The 23,579-nt window shown below is 32.8% G+C and overlaps 4 protein-coding genes and 1 non-coding gene across 7 annotated transcripts; 3 read left to right on the plus strand and 2 right to left on the minus strand.

Annotated features, from left to right (window-relative positions):
* Window positions 1–1,473: 1,473 nt before the first annotated feature.
* On the minus strand, window positions 1,474–4,725 carry LOC118044397 (ubiquitin-conjugating enzyme E2 10). Its single transcript, XM_035052676.2, has 5 exons — window positions 4,569–4,725; window positions 4,374–4,460; window positions 3,765–3,892; window positions 2,301–2,405; window positions 1,474–1,862 (listed from the first exon to the last, which is right to left on the minus strand). Exons 2-5 carry the CDS (start codon window positions 4,441–4,443, stop codon window positions 1,719–1,721), a joined length of 447 nt encoding a protein of 148 aa, XP_034908567.1. The 5' UTR covers window positions 4,444–4,460; window positions 4,569–4,725; the 3' UTR covers window positions 1,474–1,718.
* A 2,290-nt stretch (window positions 4,726–7,015) lies between these two features.
* LOC118044396 (uncharacterized) lies at window positions 7,016–9,810 on the plus strand. The gene is made up of 4 exons (XM_035052675.2): window positions 7,016–7,412; window positions 8,601–8,919; window positions 9,263–9,321; window positions 9,487–9,810. Exons 1-4 carry the CDS (start codon window positions 7,142–7,144, stop codon window positions 9,516–9,518), a joined length of 681 nt encoding a protein of 226 aa, XP_034908566.1. The 5' UTR covers window positions 7,016–7,141; the 3' UTR covers window positions 9,519–9,810.
* Window positions 9,811–10,352: 542 nt separating this feature from the next.
* On the minus strand, window positions 10,353–13,652 carry LOC118044395 (inactive leucine-rich repeat receptor-like serine/threonine-protein kinase At5g24100). 3 transcript variants are annotated; one of them, XM_035052673.2, is made up of 3 exons: window positions 13,204–13,652; window positions 11,414–12,677; window positions 10,353–11,324 (listed from the first exon to the last, which is right to left on the minus strand). In XM_035052673.2, the coding sequence occupies exons 2-3, from the start codon at window positions 12,645–12,647 to the stop codon at window positions 10,654–10,656; spliced, it is 1,905 nt and encodes a 634-aa protein (XP_034908564.1). In that variant the 5' UTR covers window positions 12,648–12,677; window positions 13,204–13,652; the 3' UTR covers window positions 10,353–10,653. The 3 variants fall into 3 exon arrangements, with proteins under 3 accessions (XP_034908564.1, XP_034908563.1, XP_034908560.1); XM_035052672.2 differs by having other exon boundaries at window positions 11,414–12,719; window positions 12,917–13,652; XM_035052669.2 differs by having other exon boundaries at window positions 11,414–12,719; window positions 13,204–13,651.
* A 5,308-nt stretch (window positions 13,653–18,960) lies between these two features.
* LOC140954359 (pectinesterase 3-like) lies at window positions 18,961–23,320 on the plus strand. The gene is made up of 2 exons (XM_073403687.1): window positions 18,961–19,459; window positions 23,244–23,320. Exons 1-2 carry the CDS (start codon window positions 18,961–18,963, stop codon window positions 23,318–23,320), a joined length of 576 nt encoding a protein of 191 aa, XP_073259788.1.
* A 39-nt stretch (window positions 23,321–23,359) lies between these two features.
* Window positions 23,360–23,431, plus strand: TRNAM-CAU (transfer RNA methionine (anticodon CAU)). The gene has a single exon. It is a non-coding gene; the product is annotated as a tRNA-Met (tRNA).
* Window positions 23,432–23,579: the final 148 nt, after the last annotated feature.

Below are 23,579 nucleotides of genomic sequence, written 5' to 3' on the forward strand. Positions count from 1 at the left end.
AGGATTTTCCCCGGTTTTTATCGAAGAAAAAATAAAATAAAAAAAAGATGTGAATAACCCCTCACTTGCCAAGAACAGTGCAACAAAAGTAGGTGAATTTAGTTAAAAACCCACACTTTCCATCTTTCTAGACAACTCGATTGCCTCATGCAAACCACATCCCACGAACATAGATATCATTGTATTCCGCCAAACCAAATCTCTCTTGATCATTTTATCAAATTGTTGGTTAGCTTCTTCAAGTAACCAACGCTTACAATGAAAATCAACAACAGGAATCCATACTTAGAGAAGAGAAAAAAGACCACTTTCTTAATGCAAATTGGGTTTTGGATTTTGGATATGTGCCTTCCTTTCTTTGATTGATTGCTTGTGTTTTTGTTTCGCCTCCTCCACTCTTTTCCTTTTTTCGCACTTCGTTTTCCAGTGCTTCACCTCCCCATCAACAGAGTGCTATAGTGCTTGCTATATGAAGCGAGAGCACAGTTCACAAAGTTAAAATAGAGAATCATTCAAGGAGCCAGAATGTCACGGATGAAAAAGTTAAATTGCTAGTTAGTCGCTCCGGTAAAGAATATGAACGTTGATGCACCGGCGAGCACTGTTCAACTCGTTAGATTAGTGTGAAGTAGCGGTAAAAGAAAGCAGTGGACATGAGGAAAGGAAGGATAGAGTTGCTCTTCATCTCTAGCCATTGTCTCTGCTTCCGCTCTCTCCCCCTCAATCACTAACGAGATAGAATTTTCACCATTTTTGCTTCAAGATTTGTAAATTGCACACATTCTGGTCTTCATTGAATTCCCTCATATTTAATGGCGGGTTGCTAAGGAAGTTTTCTTTGTAGGAGATCAAGGCATTACATCGACATCTGTGGTCATGTCTCAGGTCTGAAACTGGTCCTTTTAATTGTGTTTCAAAAAAAATAAAATCATTTTCTTTATTTTAAATTAATTGTTTTAGTATTATTTCATTTTAATATATCTCTAAAAAAAAAAAACACTTTAAAAAACAAACAAACACCCCTTCCCCATATACCATTAATACTAGTCAATTTGTTGTTGAGCCACAGTTATTTTGTTTTCCTGGAATAGGATGCTTGTGCTTACAAAACTATTAATTTGACTTCAGTTCTGAAACCAAAGATTAAGACCCTCACCAACTTCTTGTTGCAAATAATTTGAAATCAGAATCGCAATTAGAATATCATTTATCAAAACTTGTGCAGAGAGTGAGTTAAGAAGTATATTTATCAAAAATCGACTTAACACATTTTTCTGATGTAGTGTAGTCAAGATTGATGTATTAAATTTAACTTTTGATTAAAACAAAATTCACTCGACAACATTTTGGTTAAAAATTGAAGGTTATTTCCAGGTGTGAGTAAATGACTTGACCATGAGTCATAATAATTTTATTTTATTTTAAATAAAACTAAATTGAACAGAAAACACTTCCTTTTCTAGAAAATACACGTGAAGAAAGGAATTGCTCATACAAACAGGAGAACCCAATAAGATTTAGAAGTTACATGGTGACATACTGAATTAGAGACATTTCATCGAGGGTCAATTAATCCATACAACAATGGAAAGAAACATACCTGCATGGGCCAGTTTCACCCGTTTAGATTGACCAACAAACATCGATAAATAGAACTTTAGGAGAAAGAAAAGAAGAAAAAGGGCCCTCCATTGCACACACCACAGGTCATTTAGCCCTTAGCCCATAGCATACTTCTGGGTCCAGCTTCTTGCAGTCGTCTCATACTTGTTCCTGTCGGTCTTGTACATATGAGCAATCTCGGGCACCAATGGATCGTCGGGGTTAGGGTCTGTCAACAAAGAGCAGATGGAGAGCAATACCTACAAATGGAAACAGAACTTGTTTACTTGATCACCAATGATAACTAGCAATTCAAAAGTCAGCCTGCGCTACGACAGCGAATTAAAAATAGCCCATTTCAAAGGGAGAAAAGAGAGCTGCAGATGGCTGATGAATAAACAATATGTTATCAACTAATAACACAGTTTTAGAGTCCCAAGTATCTTTTCTGCAGAAAGGTGAATTCTCAGAAATCAGGGAAAAGAAAAGGAGGGCTGCTGAGATCTAAATTAGCTCTATATGTTGCAATGAACGATTCGGTTCATCAACACATCGAGACTGGTTATAAGAAAATGAAACACTTAGTCCCTTCCCAACACAAAAAAGATGTCGGACTATCACAAATCCATTTAAGTAATCAACAGCATTTTTTTTTGTCAACTCCAAGATAAATGATTTGATGACTATAGAATAAGAACCTTGGATATGGTTAGAGCCGGGCTCCATTGCTCCTTCAAAATGTCCAGGCAAATGCTGCCATTGCTATTTATATTTGGGTGGAATACCTTTGTTCGGAATGCTACCTGCAAGATACATACACATAATGAAATCACACGCATAAAAAGAGAACTGCTTTTGAGATTGAATTCTCGGCCGAATGTGCAGGAGTGCCATAAATAGTACATGATGAGATGCAGAAGCAACACACCAAGAATACAATGAGGCATTCAAAAAAAGAAAACAACTAAAACTACTCGGCAAATACCAACGAATGAAATGTCATAAATTACCGTGGTTAATTCACCAAACAAACAAATTGACTAAAAAATTCCTATATTGTGCATGGCAAGAGGGCAAGCAGAGGCAGAACCATTCAATCAGGGCAGTTTATATCTTCAGCCCTTCATGCAATACCATTTATTTCATCTTTAGCTGATTTGAGCTTTAGCAACATACCCTCATTAATGCTATAATTTCTTCTTGTGCAATTAAGAAATAAAGCATATTCTTATTCTAAAATCCTTACCAAAAGTTGATGTTTGATACACAAGCCTTAGATGCAAGAGCTGCATCATTTAACATATCTTCACATCTTAGCTCATATTGTATAAGGACCTGGCATAGCATTGAATCCTATCAAACAGCCTCATGCTTATGTTGTGAAATCAGGTTTGCATGCTTTTACTTTATACTTCATATAGCCCACTATATTTCTTCCAATTCTGCTGATTTGGAAACAGCATAAGACTAATAAAAGCTCGACCTATTGCACATATTCACAGATGAGACGCCTTCATGTTGAAATAAATCAACTTCTGATGAGAATAAATTCAACATCCATACTAATCTCCCTTCATTCTTATTGTGAATTGGGCAAGAGGCGAGGGGAAAAAAAGAATGGGAGGAAACATGGAGATGCTCCATGACACCTTTTTCTTTGTTACAAAAGAGAGGCTCAAACCTAAGGCCTCTGCCAGAAGGAGGCCTTGGTGACAGTGGGAACTACAAGCATGATTCTTTGACAATAAGAAATAAGAAAAGGGCATGGAAAATGCAAGTTTACAAGCACCAGAAGTTTCATGTATATTAAATATGCATCCACTTTATTATGTTGTCAAGTAAAGAACTTATTCCATCATCAGGGCATATACATAAAGATTCCTCCTTTAGGTTAACTAGTGTATGTACATACCCAGGGTTAGCAAAAGTCATGACCTGGGAAAATCTGCAAAATCAGCTTGCAACTTGCAATACTTACGCAGACAATATAGGTAATTATATACACATACAAAGCATTCAAGAGAAATACATATAGATAGAATTTTTCAAAAATCTGTTTGATACTTCTTACTTCACCCAAACCTGCATATTATTAGCATTCGACAAAACTTTCAAATAATTCAGAACAATAAAAGTTAAGCTTGTATAGAGTAAAAACTTACCTTGGGAGGCTTAAATGGATAATCTGGAGGAAAATGAATAGTAACTAGGAAAACACCGCCAGCATAAGGACTATCCGGAGGACCCATAATTGTTGCTTGCCAATGGAACATGTCTTCAGCAACGGGACCTGCAACATTCCCATAATTAAAGCAAGCACATCAAGTAAACAACATTAAATAAAATAATCATGAAAAAAATAACTTTTAATTCAGCATAGATACCCCCTACCATTATTAAGAATAGCCAGGATAACAATAATTTCTTAAAAAAAAATACCCTAAAATAATACACCCTGTGATCAGAATATACAAGTTTTTCAACTATAATTTTTAAAAATTAACAAAAAAATAATAATATTGTTTTACGTTTTCCCTTAAAAATATCGAATTTTAATTTTAACATAGAAAATTATCGATCAGAGTTAATCATCGCCAGTACTATTCAACTGCATGCATCCTTATATTATCAACGAAATCATTATCAATTCCAACCAAAAAAACGAAAAAGATAATACCGGCACAGATCAACCGAAACACTTAAAAAAAACTATTAAAAATGAAGTCTTGACAAATCGGAAAAACATTGAAAACACAAAAAAGTCATAATACCGGCACTGCATGAAGTAGGAGGATCCTTCTGTAAATCTTTCAATTCCTTCAAGATCCGTTTCGATGCCATCTTATCTTCTACTTAACCTGCAAAAAAAAAAAAAAAAAAAAAAAAACATCAACATCGACATCGACAACTCTCTCTCTCTCCAGATCAATCGTCTCAAACCAGAACACAATTCGAGAGAGACGTACCGGATCTCTCCTCTCCTTCTTTCAATTAACGGCTTCAATTTTTTACGAGATTTGTTTGATGAGATAGAGGGAGAGGAATGGAGGGTGGGGAGAAGAAAAAAGAGAAATGAAAGAGTGAAATTAGGGAATCTGTAAAGTGAGGACTTTATATTATTATAAATTGGTGGACCGTCTTTTTTATTAAATTAATTAACAATAAGGTGTCGACATTTGTGATTGGATGGTTCTGTTTCTTTCCATTTTGTAAATGGGATGGTGGTGAGAGGCGGTATTGCTTTTTCAAAAAAATATATTTTATATTAAAATAATATTTTTTTTATTTTAAAAAAATATTTTTAATATTATTATATTAAAATGATTTAAAAATTATAAAAAAAATAATTTAAAATAAAAAATTTAATTTTTTAAGAAATATAATATCAAACAAGTCTTTACTCATATTTGTTTGGGATTAACACAAAAATAGTTTTTAAAATAATTTTTTAGTTTGAAAATATATTAAAATAAAAAAATATTTTTAAATATACATTAAAAATATAAAAAATATTAAATATGTATTTTTTAAAATTAAAAATATTTTTAAAAACATTTAAAAGAAAAATAGAAGCAAACACTCATTCTATGCTTCGCGTTTTTTGTCCGTTACCTTGCAAGCCTTCTACTTTTAGTATTTTTTCGCCGAAAGTAATATATATATAATCTTTGCTTTTTTCTTCTTTTTTTGGTCTACGTCGGTGCTCTAAATTGATGATTAGTTTTTAATCACATTTGGTTTAGAAAAACTTAACAACAATCCAAAGTTCTAAGAAAAAAGTAATAACAAACTTTGGATGAGCTAGCCTTCCATCAAAGTTTACTTATACTGAAAATAAATTAAACTGTAAAATGGTACGAAATTTTGAGAACTTATTTAAATAATATATGATAGGTAAAGGATTCCATTATAATTTTTTTTTTATATATATAATTCATGAATGCTCTAGTTAACTTAGTATATTTTAATTAATTTTTAAGGTCTTAAAATTAACAATCATGTAAATTTTTAATAATTTTAAGATTTATAATTATTTAAATTGAATAAACTCAAAACTTAATCAATTAAATTACATTTAGATTTTAATTTCTTTTTATTTCAAATATTTGGTGGTGGTGGCGAATGTTATTTGTTACTGTTTGAAAATGCATGGATAGGGGCGAAAAATCAGCGGATAGAAATTCCCTGTCACATTACGGCGTCGTTAAGCGTTTTCTCTGGATGAAGTTGAATATTCTTGCCCGTGCCGTGTCGTTAGCTTTGGTCTTTGGCGAGGGCGGCTTCAACGGGGCACACACTAGATGCGTAGCTGGACCAGCTCTTTCGCGGCTGGCTCGACTCAGGTTATCAACTCATCAACTCGTTAATGAGTTGATGACTGGTTGACAGTAATATGACATCATCTGGCATTTATTTCCTTAAAAAACAACGAAGAGTAACGAGTTTGTAATCATTTTATATTTGGAAAATGCAATTTTCTTTTTCCAAATGAAAATTGAATTACTCAATTTCCACATGAATGGAAATAGATAGATAGATAGATTTTCAATTAATATGTTATACATAAATAAAACACTTTTTTATTAGAATATTTATTTTTATGTGAAATATGATAAAATAACATGAAGAACTCGATTTTATTTCTCATTAATTTTTGTAAAATTAATTTTTTTAATAATTTTTAAAAACAAAAAATAAATTATTTTTTTCAACATGAAATAAAATATTTATCAAATTATAAATTGACTAAAATAAAACCAGTCAAATTTTAAAGGTTATCATCTATATAATAATGATTAGTGATTATTATAAATTAAATTTAAATTTAAATTTTATTTTATTTTAAATTTATTTTTATATTTTTACATGGTTAAGAATTAATTTTAAAAAAAAATTAGGTAAATGGATCAACTCAAAAATCATAAAGTTAACTTGGGTTATTTGTTTTCATTAAAATAATAGTATTTTAAAAAATTAAAAATAATAATACCTTAATAAAGTTTAGAGTATTTAGACTATTTAAAACTTTACGGATTAATTGAGTTTTATTGAGTAAATATTTTATATTTTTTAATTAAAAATTTGATTAAAATTATATTTTGATTTTTAATTTTTTTCAAGACAATTCATGAGGGGGGAAAAGTTTAATAACTATAATTAGAAATGCTATTATTATTATATATATATATATATAGTTTTTATTTTAAACAATGATGTAATATTAAGAATTGTTAATCGTTTTTATTGCTGCATCCGCAACTCTATACTGTATCTCCGGGTGCATCTAAATATTTTATTTTAAAAAAATAGTTAAAATGTAAAAGGCCTTTTATTTATTTATTCTCTCTTATTTATTATTATTATTATTATTATTATTATTATTATTCTTAAGAAGACCTAATAAAATACCCAACCCAACCAATAATTGACATTGGCTAGCGTGAAATTAAGGCCAAAAGCACATGCTGCCCACCAATCAACCCGGACCAACTTAGCCACCACCGTCACTCACCATCCCCAAAAACTCACCGATCACAATATGAACCGATACAACCGGCGAGTTCAAGTCCCTGATTTACAGCTCCCCAAATACGACAACGTAGAAGAACGTGTCGATCGAGAAGAAGGAGACAATAGTAATAACAACGGAGTACCGCGATTAATAACAACAGAGAACAATGTGAGTGACGATCAAGAACCATTCATGGGTGTTAAAGTTCGAAGAAAAGCATCTCGTCATAGAGATATTAAAGGGGATTATCTTGATGTTGCTTCTCACTCTTATTTGATGAAGATTTTGCAGAAGCAAGGTCAGTCAGCCTTTTTCAAATTCTCTTAATTTTTCCGGGCATTTTTTTTATTATTATTGATAATTGATTTCTGGGTATTGATTATCTTTTGTTATTAGTTTGTTTAAAGTGGTTTTAGAGGTCTTGCTTTGTAAATGGCATGTGGGTTTGTGATTATTTTATATATTTTTTTTAATTTAATTTTTTTTATTTGAATTTGCTTTGGTTTTTCTGTTTCTCTTGCTGATTCTGTGTGGTTAGAGAACGCAAAATATGTATAGTTTAGAAATTAACCATGTTGAATATTATTATTTGGTTTCTACACTAGGAATTGGTGCCTGAGAAATAATTCAATTGAAATTATTGCTGAATTTCTACACTACACCAGGTCGTAGTTTTGCTTTAGAAAAAAAAAAAAAGAAGAAGAAGAAGAAGAAGCAGGCAAGTAGTCTGTAAGTGTCAAAATAGTGACAAATTTTGTTGAAACAGGATTGTCTTGTTAACTTTGAAAGAATGTTATCCGAATGCTGGAAATTCTTAGATTGAAGAACGTTCTTAACTTTTTCATTGTTAAAATTGTTCCCTGCAGCATAAAACGTGAAAACATGCAAGTTTTGGGGTTTATTGAAACTCTCCTTTTCCAAGAGATTTTTATATAAACATTTTTTCATGGAAATCTTTATATTTCGTTGTATATTTTTATAATAGAAAAAATTAGAAAAATAGTCGTAATTGTGGTGTGCATTTGTGTTTTCCTTTATGTTAGAATATACCATTGGTTAGAGACAGTACCAAAATACAATTCGTTTATGTTTGAATAGGGTGGAGAGGAATAGGCAGCTAAGGCGGCTGCGCCTGATCAGTCTACTGACCTGAAACAGGCATGATGTTAGCATTTCTGATGAACTTAAGTCCTTCAACCCCCTGAAACTAACACAAAGTAGTACACATTGATTCTGGAATAAAAGGAACATGCTCATGATTTGACATGGAGAAATGTCCTTTAACCCCCCCCCCCTCCATGAAGCACCTCCTGGCCCACTTAGACTAAATATGGGAGAATTTCATTCATGATCTGAGACGCGAATGGTGGCTTACATAGATCATCTTAGAGTTCTGGGAAGAGTTAGCTTGTTAATTTGATATAAGTTTAAATACTCTTCCTTGCTTAATATATCTTTAAACTTGCTTCTTTTTTTATTTTTGCAGGTGACAAGCAGGTCCTCTTTGCCGATAAAGTTTTGAAATTCACAGGTTCAGGGAAGATGAAACAACGCATATTGTTAATAACTGACTTTGCCATTTACATTATTGACCCCGAGATTAATGCTCTTAAACGACGGATAGCTCTGGCAGCTGTAGAAAAGATATGTTTGAGTGAATTGAGTGATAATTTCTTTGCAATTATTATTCCAACAGAGTATGATCTTCTTATGGCCAGTACTCGAAAGACTGAAATAGTTACTGTGTTAGTTGAAGCTACCAAGAGCGCTTCTGACTATGAACTTGAGGTGGCTTTTTCCAATAGGTAAAATGATTGAACTGATATCTTTCACTGTTCTTGCATTAGCATTCAATGTTTTTCTTTTCCTTTGCTTTCTTTGATGATCCTAATAGGTACTTTATTGAAGGATAGTTATTATATGCATACGCCATTGATTTCTGAAGCAAGGTATCCTGACTTATTTAGAGGAAGAGAACAACTAATGATACTGTGGATGATAGTGCTTTGGTCTTATTGTGTACGCAAGTCATAAAATAACTGCAAAGATGATATTGCTTAAAGACCAGTGTTAGGAAGGCTACCAATTAGTTCTTTTCCCATTCCTTGCAAACTGAGTCACTTTTGAAATTTGTTTTTACCTTTGCAGCTTTGAGTACAATGCGGATGCTGAATTGGTAAAAGTAATTGAGTTTGAGGAAGTTGAAGGTCCGAGCTTCTATAATCTCAAAACTGTTTGTGATTTTATAAGATGACTGCTCCATCTATTACATCTGCCATATAGTTATACCACTATCACAGTGTAATCTGGTTAAATCAGTTGCCTGTGCTCGTGAAGCCTTCTGTTCACATCTCTTTATATGCATGTTTCAGGTGGTGTAAAAACCAGAATCACAAGGAAGTGAGCAGCAGTCCACGAATGTTTTTATATGTTTATAGACCATGCAGGAGATTCGCTCAGTTCATTGTAAAGTGGGAAGGTTACTGGCCCATTGCGTTGAGCGGATCCTCACACCATCAGGGTTGCTATTTTTTTTTATGTTGATTTTTTCTGTGTAATCTCTATAGTAAATGAACTATAATTTTTTCCTTGTGAAAATGGTTTCATTTGTATGAAATGAGATTATTTTGGATGTTCAAAAGCAATATAATTTGCGATATACATTGGTACTACAAAAACTGAATTCTGTTCATCAAGTGTCGGTGTCATATAACATTTAATCCCCGTTGATATTATATTATGAGTTCCCAATTTTAGAACAGAAGTTTGAGATGATCTCTTGAACTTGTCAGCTACTTCAATCCCAGTTTCCCTTGAAAATTGAATGCCATCCGGCGGATCTTGGTTGTGCATGGATAGAGTCAGTTCTAACATATCTTCAGAAACGCTTGTGCCTAGAGCATTAAGGTGGTGATGCTCAGCTGAGTGCATGAACATGCCCTAATAGCCATGTCATTGACTCGATAACTGAATCCTCCTCGAATGGATCAACCAGTCAATCATCAATACCTAGTTTCTTTAAAGGAAACTTGTCTTGTATTCTTCTTATATTAATCTGCCTAGGACCGAAGATTCAGAGAGTAAATGCACCTGGTCATGATTCTTGAAAGCACCTAGCTAGGTCCATCCAAATATATTTAAAGGGGCAGTAAATATGGCTCGATGCCATTGATTAGGTAGGTTTTGGCACATAAGGCACCAATGTAGAGCCGCAAGTCATTGATCCTGGACCCATCCATTTCTCAAACACACCCTCGAAATACAGAGAGAGATCGAGTTACATTATGCTGCAAAAATTACAGACTCGTAGGCATCACATCGAAGTCCTGACTAAATAATACAACAGAAGAGAACCCAACTTGTCTTCGCCTACAGTTGGAGGCTTGAAGTGGGTAGTTAAACTAACTTCATGACAAAATTTGTCACAGAAATGTAAAGATATACAGCAAATAAACTCAATTAACCCAAACCAACTGCCCAATTCAAAAAATTGAAGACAAAAACTGTATTACAACAACTAATAGCAGGAAGAAACAATCTCACTGTTGAACAGAAGAGGTAGAACCTACTTCAGCTGCTTGTGGTGATGGGGTTGCAACTGAAATTTCTAGTTTACTGTCAGAGGATGGTGGGTTTTCGGTACTTGCTTGCCGAATTTCCTCCACCATTTTCACCACATCAGGCATTTTGGGTCTCTGCTCCGGCATCCTCACTACACAAGACAGTCCTATCTGTAGCATCTCCACCATTTCCTCCTCAATATTAGGATACCTTAAGAGCTCTAAATCAAATACTTCAGCAGTCCACTCTTCTCTGACCACAGAATTCACCCACCTCACCAAGTGAACAACCTCATCACCACCTGTGGTATGCATGGGGGATTTTCCAGTGAGAAGCTCAAGCAGCAAAACCCCATAACTGTAGACATCAGATGCATGGGTTGCTTTCCTGGTGTCTGTTACTTCCGGGGCACGATAGCCTGCAGCCCTCATTACTGGTGGGGGCATTGGGCTCATCAATGATGCCAAACCGATATCTGATACGCAGCCATATCCTTGGGAATTGAGGAAAATGTTTGAGGATTTTATGTTTCCATGGACAAGTTTGCCACCATTCTGTGTGTGGATATGAGCAATGCCCCTTGCTGCACCAATTGCAATTTTCAGCCTTGTTTCCCAGCCCATAGGAGTATGGCCCTCCCCTCTATTAACTGCAAAGTATAAGATTCATTTTCTATGGTCAGAAACATCCCTGAAAGCTGCATAACAGAATGTATCACTGAAAAGGTTTTTGACATACCATGTAGCATTGCAGACACACTGCCTTCTTCATAGAAGTCATAGACCATTAGTCTCTCATCCTTGGAATAGTAATACGCCCTTAATGGAGACACATTTACATGCCTAATACTCCCAACGGCAATCATTTGCTGCTCAAACTCCTTTTTTGGCACAGCTACTTCCTTCAACCTCTTCACCACCACCGTGGTTGCCTCCTCGAGTGCGGCCTTATAAGCTATCCCAAACGTTCCCTTACCAAGAACCTCTGCAGATGCTCTCAACAAGTCCTCCAAGTCAAATGCAAGACTACAATGCTCGAAAAAGAATAACCTGTTGTTCTGCTCTTGGCTCTTTGAAGCTGTTTTCTTCAAAGACACCTCTTTGTTCTTTGTTGCTAACCCACCTTCCCTCTGTTTCTTAGAGTGGCAAACAACAATCATAAAAGCAAGAACCACAAACCCCAGTACACAGCCACCAATAGCAATCGCCAATATTGCAGGTTCACTTAATTTTGACGATTTTTTTGATGGTTGGGAACTTGGTGGATGAACTGGAAGAGCAGGAGGAAGGGCGTTTTCTGATGAAAGATTGTTACCAGAAAATGCAGAACTTGGAAATCTTTGAAGAGACTTAGGCAAACTTCCTGTAAAATTATTGTTGGTTAAATCTAGATATTGTAAACTAGGAACATTTATATCAGGAATATTGCCTGAAAGGGAGTTGTTAGCAAGGCTCAAAGCTGTGAGGTGAGTCAAATTTGATATTGAGGGTGGAATTCTCCCATTGAAGCCATTATTGGAAAGATTAAGAATAGTGAGCTTATTCCAAATTGAGAAATCTGAAGGCAACGGGCCAGAGAAGTTGTTGGATTGAAGAAAAAGGATAGTTAAGTTTCCGAGCTTGGAGAATTCATCATAAGGGAAAGAACCTGATAAACCATTAGATCTGAGGCTTAGGATCTGAATTGCTGACAAACGACCAAGAGTGTTGGGTGGAATTGGGCCACGAAAACCGACTCCAGGCAACCTGAGGGCTGTAACTCTAGAGTTATCATTGCTACAGGACACACCTGTCCAGCTAGTGCACACAGAAGTATTCTCATGCCAATTGACAGGGTGAGAGTGATGAATATTGTGAAGGAAATCCAATAAAGCTTGTTTATCATCAACTGGGTCAGCAGTGATTGACAAGAAAACTTCTCCAAAGAAGAGGAATGCTGAGAAAATGAACAGCAGACCTCTTTTCATGTTCATTTTCTCTCAGTAACAAACAGTTGAACAAATCTGCAGATGAACAGCAGAGTTTCTTCACAAATCTTGGCACATCTACATGAATGTAGTTAAAGATGGATCAGAATTAGAAACAGGAACAGATATGCTCTCTCTAGGATATGCTTGTTTTCATTATGAAGTGGATGAATTTCTTACAAGTTATCTAGAAAAAGGATGACAAACAACTTGACTTTTACTATTAGGACACATTTGGTCAAAATTAGTAGCTAGAGCATGGTTAGGAAACCTACCCGAAACTGTGTTGGTTCTTTATTGACTTTTGCAGCTCTCTTTTACCAAACATCTTTGGTTACCGAGAAAGTGTGAGTACATAGAACACTAGAACAGGATTTCAAAATTCTGAATCCTATACTTGAGCAATATTACATTTTGAGCCTAGCACAACTTTCCTCGTCATTTTCTTTTGCTTTCCTTCATTTTCTTTTTCTCATAAACCAAGCAGGCAGCAGCAAAGAGCTAAAAACAGAAAGAAAGCAAGATATACAAAAGGCTTCAATTCTAAAGAAACAAAACTTACTGATTGGATGAAGAACACTTCAAAACTTAGCTAAAGATCTACCACATCCGCAAGCAACCAGCTTAGCTACTAGTCCCTCTATCTTTCCCGTGAAACAGTCTTAACAATCCCCATGAATATTCAATGTTAAGAAGCAGAAGAAGAAGAAGACAGAACCAGGTACGTACATTCTCGAGAAATCAGACAAAGAGAAGGAAAGAAAAGGTTGGAAAAGTACTAGACGACAATGATAAATGATGATGATTATTAATGATGGTGAAGATCGATGAATATGAGCTGTTTTTGCTTGAGATAGCAGCATCACATGCAAGAAACCAATTAGATAATCATGGAGAAAGCAAAGTCCATGCGCACGAACAGGAGGGTGCATGTGGAGACAAAGAGAGACAACGTCTTAGTTAGAAGGATGCATTATATGCTAATAATAACTCATAACCCTAACCTAACCGTACCCAACTACTACCATTACTATACTGTTATCTCTCTCTCTCTCTCTCTTATCTACGTGAATATATAGAAATATAGAATGTGAACTATTTTTTGTATATATCTATCTATCAATTTAATAAAATCTTACTAAAAACATATAAAGATACCATAAATGAATAGCACATAAAAATATATGATAATAGATTTAAATTCATATATATATATATATATATATATATATATATTGCCGAAACAGATGAGAATATCATAAAGTAAGAGCACATAAAAAAAATAAAAAATAAAAAATAAAAAAAATCCCAAAAATAAAGAAATAATTAATTGTAAAAAAAATAAAAAAAAAAAAACCATCAACCCAAATAATTATATGTAAAGTAAATCTACATATCAACTGTAAAACAGCTTGGGGACTGCTTGCTGTGGTATTAATTTAATTATATAGTTGTGTATTATATATTTGTAGATTAAATATTATATACCTAACTTGTGGGCCAAACGATACATCACCTCTCCTCCATATCCGCCATGGATGCTTCTTCCTATAAGAAAGAAATTGCTGACCATGGAAAATGTATAAACAAAGCTGTAATAATTAAATGGGCGGTGAGAGGTACGTCACATTTAAGGACTTTTACTACATGCTTTTTTTTTTAATAAATAAAAGAGGGTCCAGGGGAGTATTTCTTGCCATGAGAGAAGATCACCCGTGGGTCTAAAATTATTACCGCTCAACCTTTGATTTTTTTATGGCTTTTGCTATAAGGTTTCATTTTAATTAGTTTGTTTTTGTAACGCGGTGTAAGATATTTTTGTAAAAATAATTTTTAATTAAAATAATTTTTTATTAAATTTTAATATTAGCATATCAAAATTATATTTGAAAAATATTAATTTAATATTTTTAAAAAAATAACTTAAACTGCAAATATAAGCAAACCATGATCATCATCACTGCTTGAATTAATTGGATAAAATGTAGGCGGTTTTGATTTGAGATAAAGAGAATTAAATCCACTCAAAAAGTCATTAAAAAGTTTAAACCATGTGGGAGTGCTTCTTTGATGTAATTTCAGAGCTACCTATCAATAATTCCATTGACTCGTTTGGTTGGATCATAGAATATGAACAAATAAATCACATCTATCTGCCTGTTTTTATTTCTTTGTTTCGGTTTTTTAGATGGTAAAAACAAGACTTCGAATTAAATTAACTCTTTTATCCCACTTAAGTGTATATATATATATATATATATATATATATATAAAAGTTGGTAAGAAGAGGTGTGCATGCGATATTCAAGTTACGGTCACCTCTACTACTCTTGGGTAGACTCATCATGTCAACTTGACCCAGTGCATTAAAGAAAAAACGTTTAAAAACTCTTGTCAAATCATATTTTTTTAAAAAAATTATTAAAAATTAATATTTTATTATGTTTTGAATCGTTTTGATACGTTAATTTTAAAAATATTTTTTTTAAAAAAATATATTATTTTAATGCATTTCAGAATACAAAATACTTTGAAAAACAACTGCAACCACACTCTCAAATATACTAAGACTAAGTTTGTTTTTCCTGCTAGTTTGTTTTTAAAAAAATAGATAATTTTTTTAAAATAATTTTTTTTGATGTTATGAAATTATTTTAATATGTTGATATTAAAAATAAAATTTTAAAAATAATAACAATATTATTTTGAAGTATTTTCATGAAAAAAAAAATATTTTAAAAAGTAAATGTTAGTACAATAGCAAACACTACTTACCAAAAAAAAATGATTTAAAAATATAAAAAATTAATTTGAAACAAAATAATTAATTAAAAAAAACACTTTTAAAATAAAAAACAAATAAACTCAAAGACCACGTTCAGAATTTAATTTGAGCTAGATTATAATTTAAATCGATTTTGACAATAACCTTGTTAGATTTAGATAGCATGCCAGATTGATCTAGACAAACCCTTTCAAACTCAATCAATTCAAAAAACAAGATTTTTTTTTAAAAAAAAGTGAAACTATATATATAAAAGTTAGACCCATATCAAGTCTCCCATGACTCAATAACTCTGATATTTTTCGAGTTAAATCTCATTATATATCTGACAATCATAATTTTAAGATTGATTTGGTAGCCGGCTCAGTCCAAGATTCGGGTTTTAATTTTTAACCGGGTCATTGGGTTTTAACCGGGTTACCGGGTCGGTCAGGTCAAATTTTTTTAAAAAAATTCAAAACACCGTCGTTTTAGTAAAAAAAATAAAAGTCAACGGGTTTGTGATCGGGTCAGCTGGGTTACACTGGATTTTTTTTTCCTCCGTTTTTTTCAACTTAGCTCAATTCCAGCCTCAGAATGGCCGGGTTCCAGGTTGACCTACCGGATGAGGCTGGGTTTCAAAACTATATTAACAACAATATTACTAAGGTAAGTTGTAGAAAAATCTTTGTAAACAAGGATTGGGTATGCTGGGGATCCAACATAAATCCCATCCCATTCCTCATCAATCACCAATAAAAATTTAATATTTCTTAATATTTCAGAAAAATGCAAAGCAACCAATTCGATAGCTACCACTTCTATGGTCTTCACTTAGACGGTTGTTGTAGGTTCAGTGAGTCAAAATTAAAGGGAGACATGTGATAAATTTGCATGTAGTTTTTGGTTTTTGTTATAATGATTGTTTATATATATATATATATATATATATATATATATTAAAATAATATTTTTTATATTATTACATCAAACCAATTTAAAAATAAATAAAAAATAACTTTAAAAGGTGACTAAACTGATTAGATCTTGGATTTGCTCTTTAATAGTCACGAGTTTGAATCACCTTAAACCACTAAAAATTTAAATAATTATTAATTTTAAGACATATGAAAGTGATTGAAATACATGCAAATTAGTGGAACACACACATATATATAAATTTTTTTTTTACGAAAGCTCTTTATAAGTTACAACTTATTCATAGGATCAAGTGTGATTCACCCCTGCTCCAACTTTTTTTTCTTTCTTTCTTGTTCTTGCAGTGGCAAAATCCGACAAAGTTGTCAGTGCCGAGAGAAAATCACAGTTCATGCACACAGCCTATTGTCTGCCCACAGCATCTAATCAAGGCACCCGTAGGATTAGTATTACTTTGCTACAAACTAATGTCTTCCCAAGGCATCAGCAAATCAAGGCACCCATAGAATTGCTAAAGTCACGTGAGGGTATTTATTTTACCATCAACCATCCATAAATGTCATAACTCCATGAGATTTCATTTGGATGCTAATTGGAATTGTTACAAATTGTTTTTAACAATTCAGTTCATAAGTTTTTATACAATTAACGAAAATGCAAATGAAAGTACAGAAATTTTGATAACACATTCAACATAAGAAAAAAAACTAATGATAAGAATCCAACCTAAGGTTTTTAAATTAAATGAGTAATCCAACCTTGTAAATTTTCTTAATTTACAAGGTTTTTAACATAAAACTAGTAAATTTAAACTTTTACCCCCCTTTTTTTTAATTTGATAAACAAACTTGACTCCTCTCCTGAGTATTCTTGTTATCAATTGAACCAATCTTTTGAAAAGATAATGCATTTTTTATGGGTGCAAGTTAATTTGAGTTGCCTTATAGATTATAGCACAAAAACTGAAATAATAATTCATGTGTTAAGGTGATGGATCAATATATTTTAGTATTTTTTATATAAAAAATAATGACTAAAAAGGACTAAGACAAAAGAGAAGTTCAACAATAAAAAGGTTAGACAAATACATCACTCTTTTTTTTTATCTATGTGCCAAGTCCAAATACATGTAGGTTTGACACCTTGATAGGCTCAATCCTCTTGGATTCAGTTGAGTGTCAAACTCAAGCATTTATGGGGTTAGCACCTTGCTAAACCTAACCCTCTTGAGCTTATCTGCGCACCAAATCCAAGCATCTAAGGTCTAACACTTTGTTAGACCCAATCTCTTTGAATTTGGTTATATGTTAGGCCTAAAGGCTTGTGGATTTGGCGTCTTATCAAATCTAATCCCCTTGGATTCATATATGCAACAGGCTCAAGTGTCCTATGAGTCAATATGCTTTATCAAAACCAACACCCTCTAATTTAGGTCTTCTTTTCATGAATAAGTGTTCAAAATGAAAATCTAGAGTCATCATCCTCATACTCCTTATTAGGTCAAAAGGTCCTCTAAAAGCCATTATTACATTAAATCAATATTATTGTTGATTATAAGAGATGATCTCATCAACATTAATATTGTGTACAGACTAACATAGCATCATCTTCCATGAAGCATGTGATATGCTTAATATTAAATGTTGTGTAAAGAGACATTAACCATCAATATTAATGTTATTTGTAAGGCTATTCCTCTCACTTAAATGAAGAAGAAAAGACTTAGAACTCCACAAAAAGAAAAGAAAAGAAAGTTATAAATGCAATCTGAAATCTGGACAACCCAAAAAAAGGGGTTCAGAATCTTACAATTTATTATAATGTATTAAATTCTTACTATTTATTTTCAGCATTCCTCAAATATAAATAAAGAATACATATTTTTATTCTTAGAATTTAATGCTCATTTATTACATATCTCTATAATAAACTCATTGGCTTAATCATTACATGATCCTTAAAATCTTTAAAAAAAAAAAATGTTTTTAGCAAAAAATCCTAATTTTTGTCATCAACCTCTAAAACTCTCAATTATGAAAAATAAAGGAAACTGTGATTATCTATAATACAAACATTGTGAAAATAAGGAATGGGCATCTATCACATGGGATTAAAAATAATATATGCATGCTGCGGGCATGGAGTCGTAGAAACTGAATGTTGATTTTTTGAAAGTTGTTGTACACAATCACGGATGACACGTGGGCAATGTTTTAAGACCCGGCCCGGCCAGACCCAATCGACCCGGAGGGTCAACCCGGGACCCGGCCGGCCCGTGGAGGCCAAAACCCCTTGGGAATTGGCTGAGACCCGGCCACTTTTCTTTTTTTTTTCCCTGTCATTAAACCACGTTGTTTAATGACATCTAAAATCCTAAAAGGCTAAAATGCTCGGTTGAAAACTGAAGACAAAAGAAGAACGAAGCACTTAACGTCTTAACCTAATTATGTTACTCTGCCTTTGAAAACTGAACGGAGTAGAAGAAGAACGAAGCCCACACGCATTTTCACATCACCGATTTAAAGCTTAGCCGCGCACCCTCAAAGCCCTCACATTATTCCCAGCAAAGCTAGCTCGCTCCCTCCACAGATTAAAAAAAAACACAGAAAGCAGTTCATGGACTCTATCAATTCCTTTAAAGGATATGGTAAGGTGGATGAGGCAGAGCAGCAAGCCTTCCGGAAGAAATCGCAGAAGCGTTTGATCATTATCGTTGTCTCCTCCATTGTTCTTTTAGCTGTGATAATTGGTGCTGTTATAGGAGTTGTTGTGCACAAACGAAACAACAAGTCATCATCCGACCCGGTTCCTCCTCCTGAGTTGACTCCAGCCACTTCACTGAAGGCGGTTTGCAGTGTGACTCAGTACCCAGCCTCATGTTTCTCCAGCATCTCTGCCCTTGAAATGGGTAACACCACATATTCGGCAGTGCTTTTCAAGCTCTCTTTACGTGTTGCAATGAATGATCTCTCCAAGCTCAAAGACTACCCCAATAAGCTCATACAAAGCATTAATGACACAATCCTTCAAGATGCTTTGAAAGTCTGCTCAACCGTGTTTGATGATGTTGTAGATAGACTGAATGACTCTATATCATCAATGGTTGTTGGTGAAGGTGAACAGATTTTATCACCAGCTAAAATGAATGACTTGAAGACTTGGCTCAGTGCTACATATAGTTTTTTTTGTTTTTTTGGGTTGACCCGGGACCCGGGTCAACCCATCTGACCCGTGACCCAATCACTTGACCGGGTCAATGACCGGGTCGGGTTTTAAAACTATACACGTGGGGTTTGTCTGGGAATAAAATTGTTATTTTTTTATTTTTTATTTTAAAATATATTAAAATAATATTTTTTAATTTTTAAAAATTATTTTTAAATTAACATATCAAAACAATCCAAAAAATAAAAATAAAAATTAAATTTTATAAAAAAAATTAATTTTTTTAAAAATACAGACACGTATTCCCACATGCTCTAGGTTGATCAATGAAGGGGAAGAAGCACCAATCAATGGTGGCAGTTGGATCGAGACATGACAGTAGTGCACATAACGACTACCACTTGCAATTTATTTCTCTACCACCAAACCACGCCTTGCTGTCTCCGCTTACCGCACCTTACTGTAGAGATCCCATGTGGGCAGGCACCGCGACCGTCAGAGCTGCTCTTCTCTATTCTTCTCCGATGAAACTTCGTTTTTTTTTTTTTTATATATATATATATATAATGGTGTAGACTGTAGAGCATTTTTTATTTTTAATATTAGTATATTAAAATCATCTAAAAAATTAATTTTATATTTTTTCAAGTAAAAACAATTTAAAAAGCAAGTTGCAATAATAAAAAAAAAAATTCTCTTCTTACCCAAATTCCATCGTTGTTACTCCATAGAAGAAAATATACCAAAAAAAAAGCTGAAAACTAAAACAATAAAATATTTTTTTTGCTTGCGGAAAGAATGATGATAATTCAAGTTGGAATTCTATCTTAAATCCAAAATTAAAAAATAAAGGGAGAACAAAATATACTAAATAGCCATTGATAATATGTGTGAGGTGCTTAAAATATTATTATTTTATGGTTCTTTGTCCTTTTAAACTTATTATTCACGTACTAAAACTGAGTTTAATTATTTCAATAATTTGATAAAAGAAACTAATTAATAATTCAAGTTGCAAATAAAAGATTTATGAATATTTGACTTTCTGTGATTTGATGTTTGTTGATGAGAGGACACATTGCTGGTATCATCGCTAGTTCGAATTTCAGTCATCTGAAATTGATACATAAAATCCTCTTTTTGCAGAATAAGAATAATTAAGAAGAAGAAGACGTAGAATATTCAAAAAATAAGAATTGACTTTTTCGAGACGTAAAATATTGTTGACTTGATGAGAAAATTATATTTTCTAATGAGATAGGCGCTCTAAGATATTAGAATAATATATAGTATTACAGCATGCATGAAGAATGACCTAAGTGCCTTGCTTACCACAGAGGCGAGAGTGACATAATTATGCTTGAAAATGTTTAATTATTATACATTTATACCACAACACCTTTGACTTGTTCTCTCTCCCTGTAGAATGTGTTTGTTTTTTAAATATTTTTTTGTGATTGTGATTTAAAAAAAGTGTGGTTAAGTATAATTAGTTAGATTTAGATACATATTCGATAAAAATTATGATTGGGGTTTATATGTACAGTAAAAAATATGTATACAATGTTTGGTTGTGGTTGTTTTTCAAAAATATTTTTTACTTAGAAAATATTAAAATAATTTTTATTTTATTTTTAAAAAATTATTTTTGATATCAGCGCATTCAAAATGATCTAAAAATAAAAAAAAAAATTGAAGTAAAAAAAATAAAAAAAATTTAAATTTTGAAAAAAATGCTTTTGAAAAGCAAAAACAAATAGAGTTTTACGAAACTTAGTTAAAAAAACACGTAAAAACTGCTTCACAAAAACTGTGTTTCAAACTCAAACCCTACATTATAAAACGCAGTTTGGTGTATTATCAAACACCTAACTGTGTTTTTTACACTGCAAACATAAAAGCTAAGACTAAACAAACGCACCCTTAACTATTTTCTATAAATAATAAATAAATAAATATTAAATAAATTTACATATAGTTTTCATGGATCATATCTAATTTTGTTTCTTATTTAAAATTTTCATGATTATATATTATAATTTGAAAAAAAATTGACACTCTCTCTAATAATCATAAAAAATGAGATCTTCCATTGCACTTGAAGTCTTGGCCCAGCGGTTGAAGGGACTTGTTCCCTTCCTTTGCATCCTGGGTTCAAACCTTACCATGCACGCCTGTCACCCCCGCGGTGCCTTACATGCTCATTGGGTTTGCAGGATGTTCAGTGAGCCGTGAGATTAGTCGTGGTGCGCGCAAACTGACTCGACACCACGTAAATAAATAAATAAAAGAAGAAGAAGAGATCTTCCACTAATAAAGTCTGAGAATATGGCTAGCTTCTCATTACTATACACACACACACGCAACACCAATTCCTTTTTAGAAAATCCTGAATATAAAAGATTAAAAGTTTCCATTCGAAGTAAAAAAAAAAACTAGCGTCGACTTAAGAGATCATATTTCATTGTTTTAGTTGATTTTTATTTTATTGAATCCATTTTAATTTATTAAGTTATGATTTACGCACTCAATGAGTTTTTTAAAAAAGAGGTTTAATTAATATATAAATAACAATGATTTAACATGTTCTATCACCAAAATCCACCATCTCTGCCATTCCAAATGCATAGATACAACGCATCGAGACTCTAGGCCAGACGACTAACTCGAAATGTATTTCTTTTTAATTATTTGTTGTTTTAGACTGTGTATATATATATATATGGGTCACCTTCTGTTGCTCCTGTGCCTGCCTGCAGCATGAGCCTTGTGATGACAAATAGAAGAGAACACGAGGGCTAGGGCAAGGAAGAGATTGAAAATGGAGGGAATCAAAGTTAGTTAAAAGTCAATAGAAAGATCCGACAGGCTTGGACATGAACTTTGATTCTGATTGCCTAACATCTCTTTTCCACTTTGTGATGAAAAAAACATATATCCTATTCCAAAGATTAAGGAATCAATAATAGTATTATTTTAGAATAATGTATTGTGATAATGATTATTTTTTAAAGTATTTTTTATTTAAAAATATATTAAAATAATATTTTTTATTTTTTAAAATTTAATTTTAATATCGACATGTCAAAACAATCTAAAAGATAAAAAATCTTAAAAATATAGTTTAACTACAAAAACAAATACTACACTAATACTGATCATCGAATGATCGGGTGCAACAACGAGATAGTAAAAAATTTAGAATGTGTTTGGAAACACGAGCTAACCTGTGTTTTCAAAAACTTTTTTTTTTTTGTTAAAAATTAATTTTTTTTATATTTTAAATCGTTTTAATACGCTGATCTTAAAAATAATTTTTAAAAAATAAAAAAAATATTATTTTGATACATTTTAAAATAAAAAATACTTTAAAAATAAATATAACCACATTTTTAAATAAGCTTATAAAATAGTAAGATATCATTCCTTTTGTTGATTTCTGGGCTGTGCCCTTCTCTCTACCTGACCTGTAAACATAGTCTTGGTCGACGGGGATCAAATTGAAGTGGAATGGTTTAGTATGATTAGAATATATATTATTTTGAAATATATTAAAATAATAATTATAACACCAACACATCAAAACAATCTAAATATATTAAAAAATAAAAAAAATTACAATTTTCCCATAAAAACAAACACTATACCAGGGTCATATGGCCGGGTGCAACAAGGAGATAGGGACGAATTTAAGGATTGTAAGATATCATTCCTTTTGTGGCTTTCTGCTTCAGGTCTGTGCCCTTCTCTCTACCTGACATGTAAACAGTCTTGGACGGGGACCACATTGAAGGGGAATGGTTTAGCATGAATAGAATATATAGAGTTTGGATTAGTGTCTAATCAACAAATCAGAGTGGCGCAGCGGAAGCGTGGTGGGCCCATAACCCACAGGTCCCTGGATCGAAACCAGGCTCTGATAAAAAGAGTGGCTTCCAGCGTTACAACTTTTTTATTATTCCTAGCTATTTTAGTAAAACGGTGTCGTTTTCAGATTTAACTTTAAATTTGTACTGACGTGTCAAGATAGGAATGGTTCACAGTATCGACGATATATCGCCAAAAAGGAG

Source organism: Populus alba, chromosome 12, assembly GCF_005239225.2.
Source record: "Populus alba chromosome 12, ASM523922v2, whole genome shotgun sequence".
NCBI classification, from domain to species: domain Eukaryota; kingdom Viridiplantae; phylum Streptophyta; class Magnoliopsida; order Malpighiales; family Salicaceae; genus Populus; species Populus alba.

Excerpts from the sequence above, each read along its gene's own strand:
- LOC118044397 (XM_035052676.2), bottom strand. The coding sequence starts at position 4,443 with ATGGCATCGAAACGGATCTTGAAGGAATTGAAAGATTTACAGAAGGAT. Across the intron at positions 3,893-4,373 it reads TCCTACTTCATGCAGTGCCG|GTCCCGTTGCTGAAGACATG; the intron begins GTATTATGACTT and ends GGAATGTTGCAG. Across the intron at positions 1,863-2,300 it reads CGGCTCTAACCATATCCAAG|GTATTGCTCTCCATCTGCTC; the intron begins GTTCTTATTCTA and ends TTCCATTTGTAG.
- LOC118044396 (XM_035052675.2), top strand. The coding sequence starts at position 7,142 with ATGAACCGATACAACCGGCGAGTTCAAGTCCCTGATTTACAGCTCCCC. Across the intron at positions 7,413-8,600 it reads GAAGATTTTGCAGAAGCAAG|GTGACAAGCAGGTCCTCTTT; the intron begins GTCAGTCAGCCT and ends TTATTTTTGCAG. Across the intron at positions 8,920-9,262 it reads GAGGTGGCTTTTTCCAATAG|CTTTGAGTACAATGCGGATG; the intron begins GTAAAATGATTG and ends TTACCTTTGCAG.
- LOC118044395 (XM_035052673.2), bottom strand. The coding sequence starts at position 12,647 with ATGAACATGAAAAGAGGTCTGCTGTTCATTTTCTCAGCATTCCTCTTC. Across the intron at positions 11,325-11,413 it reads TGTGTCTGCAATGCTACATG|TTAATAGAGGGGAGGGCCAT; the intron begins GTATGTCAAAAA and ends TATACTTTGCAG.
- LOC140954359 (XM_073403687.1), top strand. The coding sequence starts at position 18,961 with ATGGACTCTATCAATTCCTTTAAAGGATATGGTAAGGTGGATGAGGCA. Across the intron at positions 19,460-23,243 it reads ATCAATGGTTGTTGGTGAAG|GTCTGTGCCCTTCTCTCTAC; the intron begins GTGAACAGATTT and ends TTTCTGCTTCAG.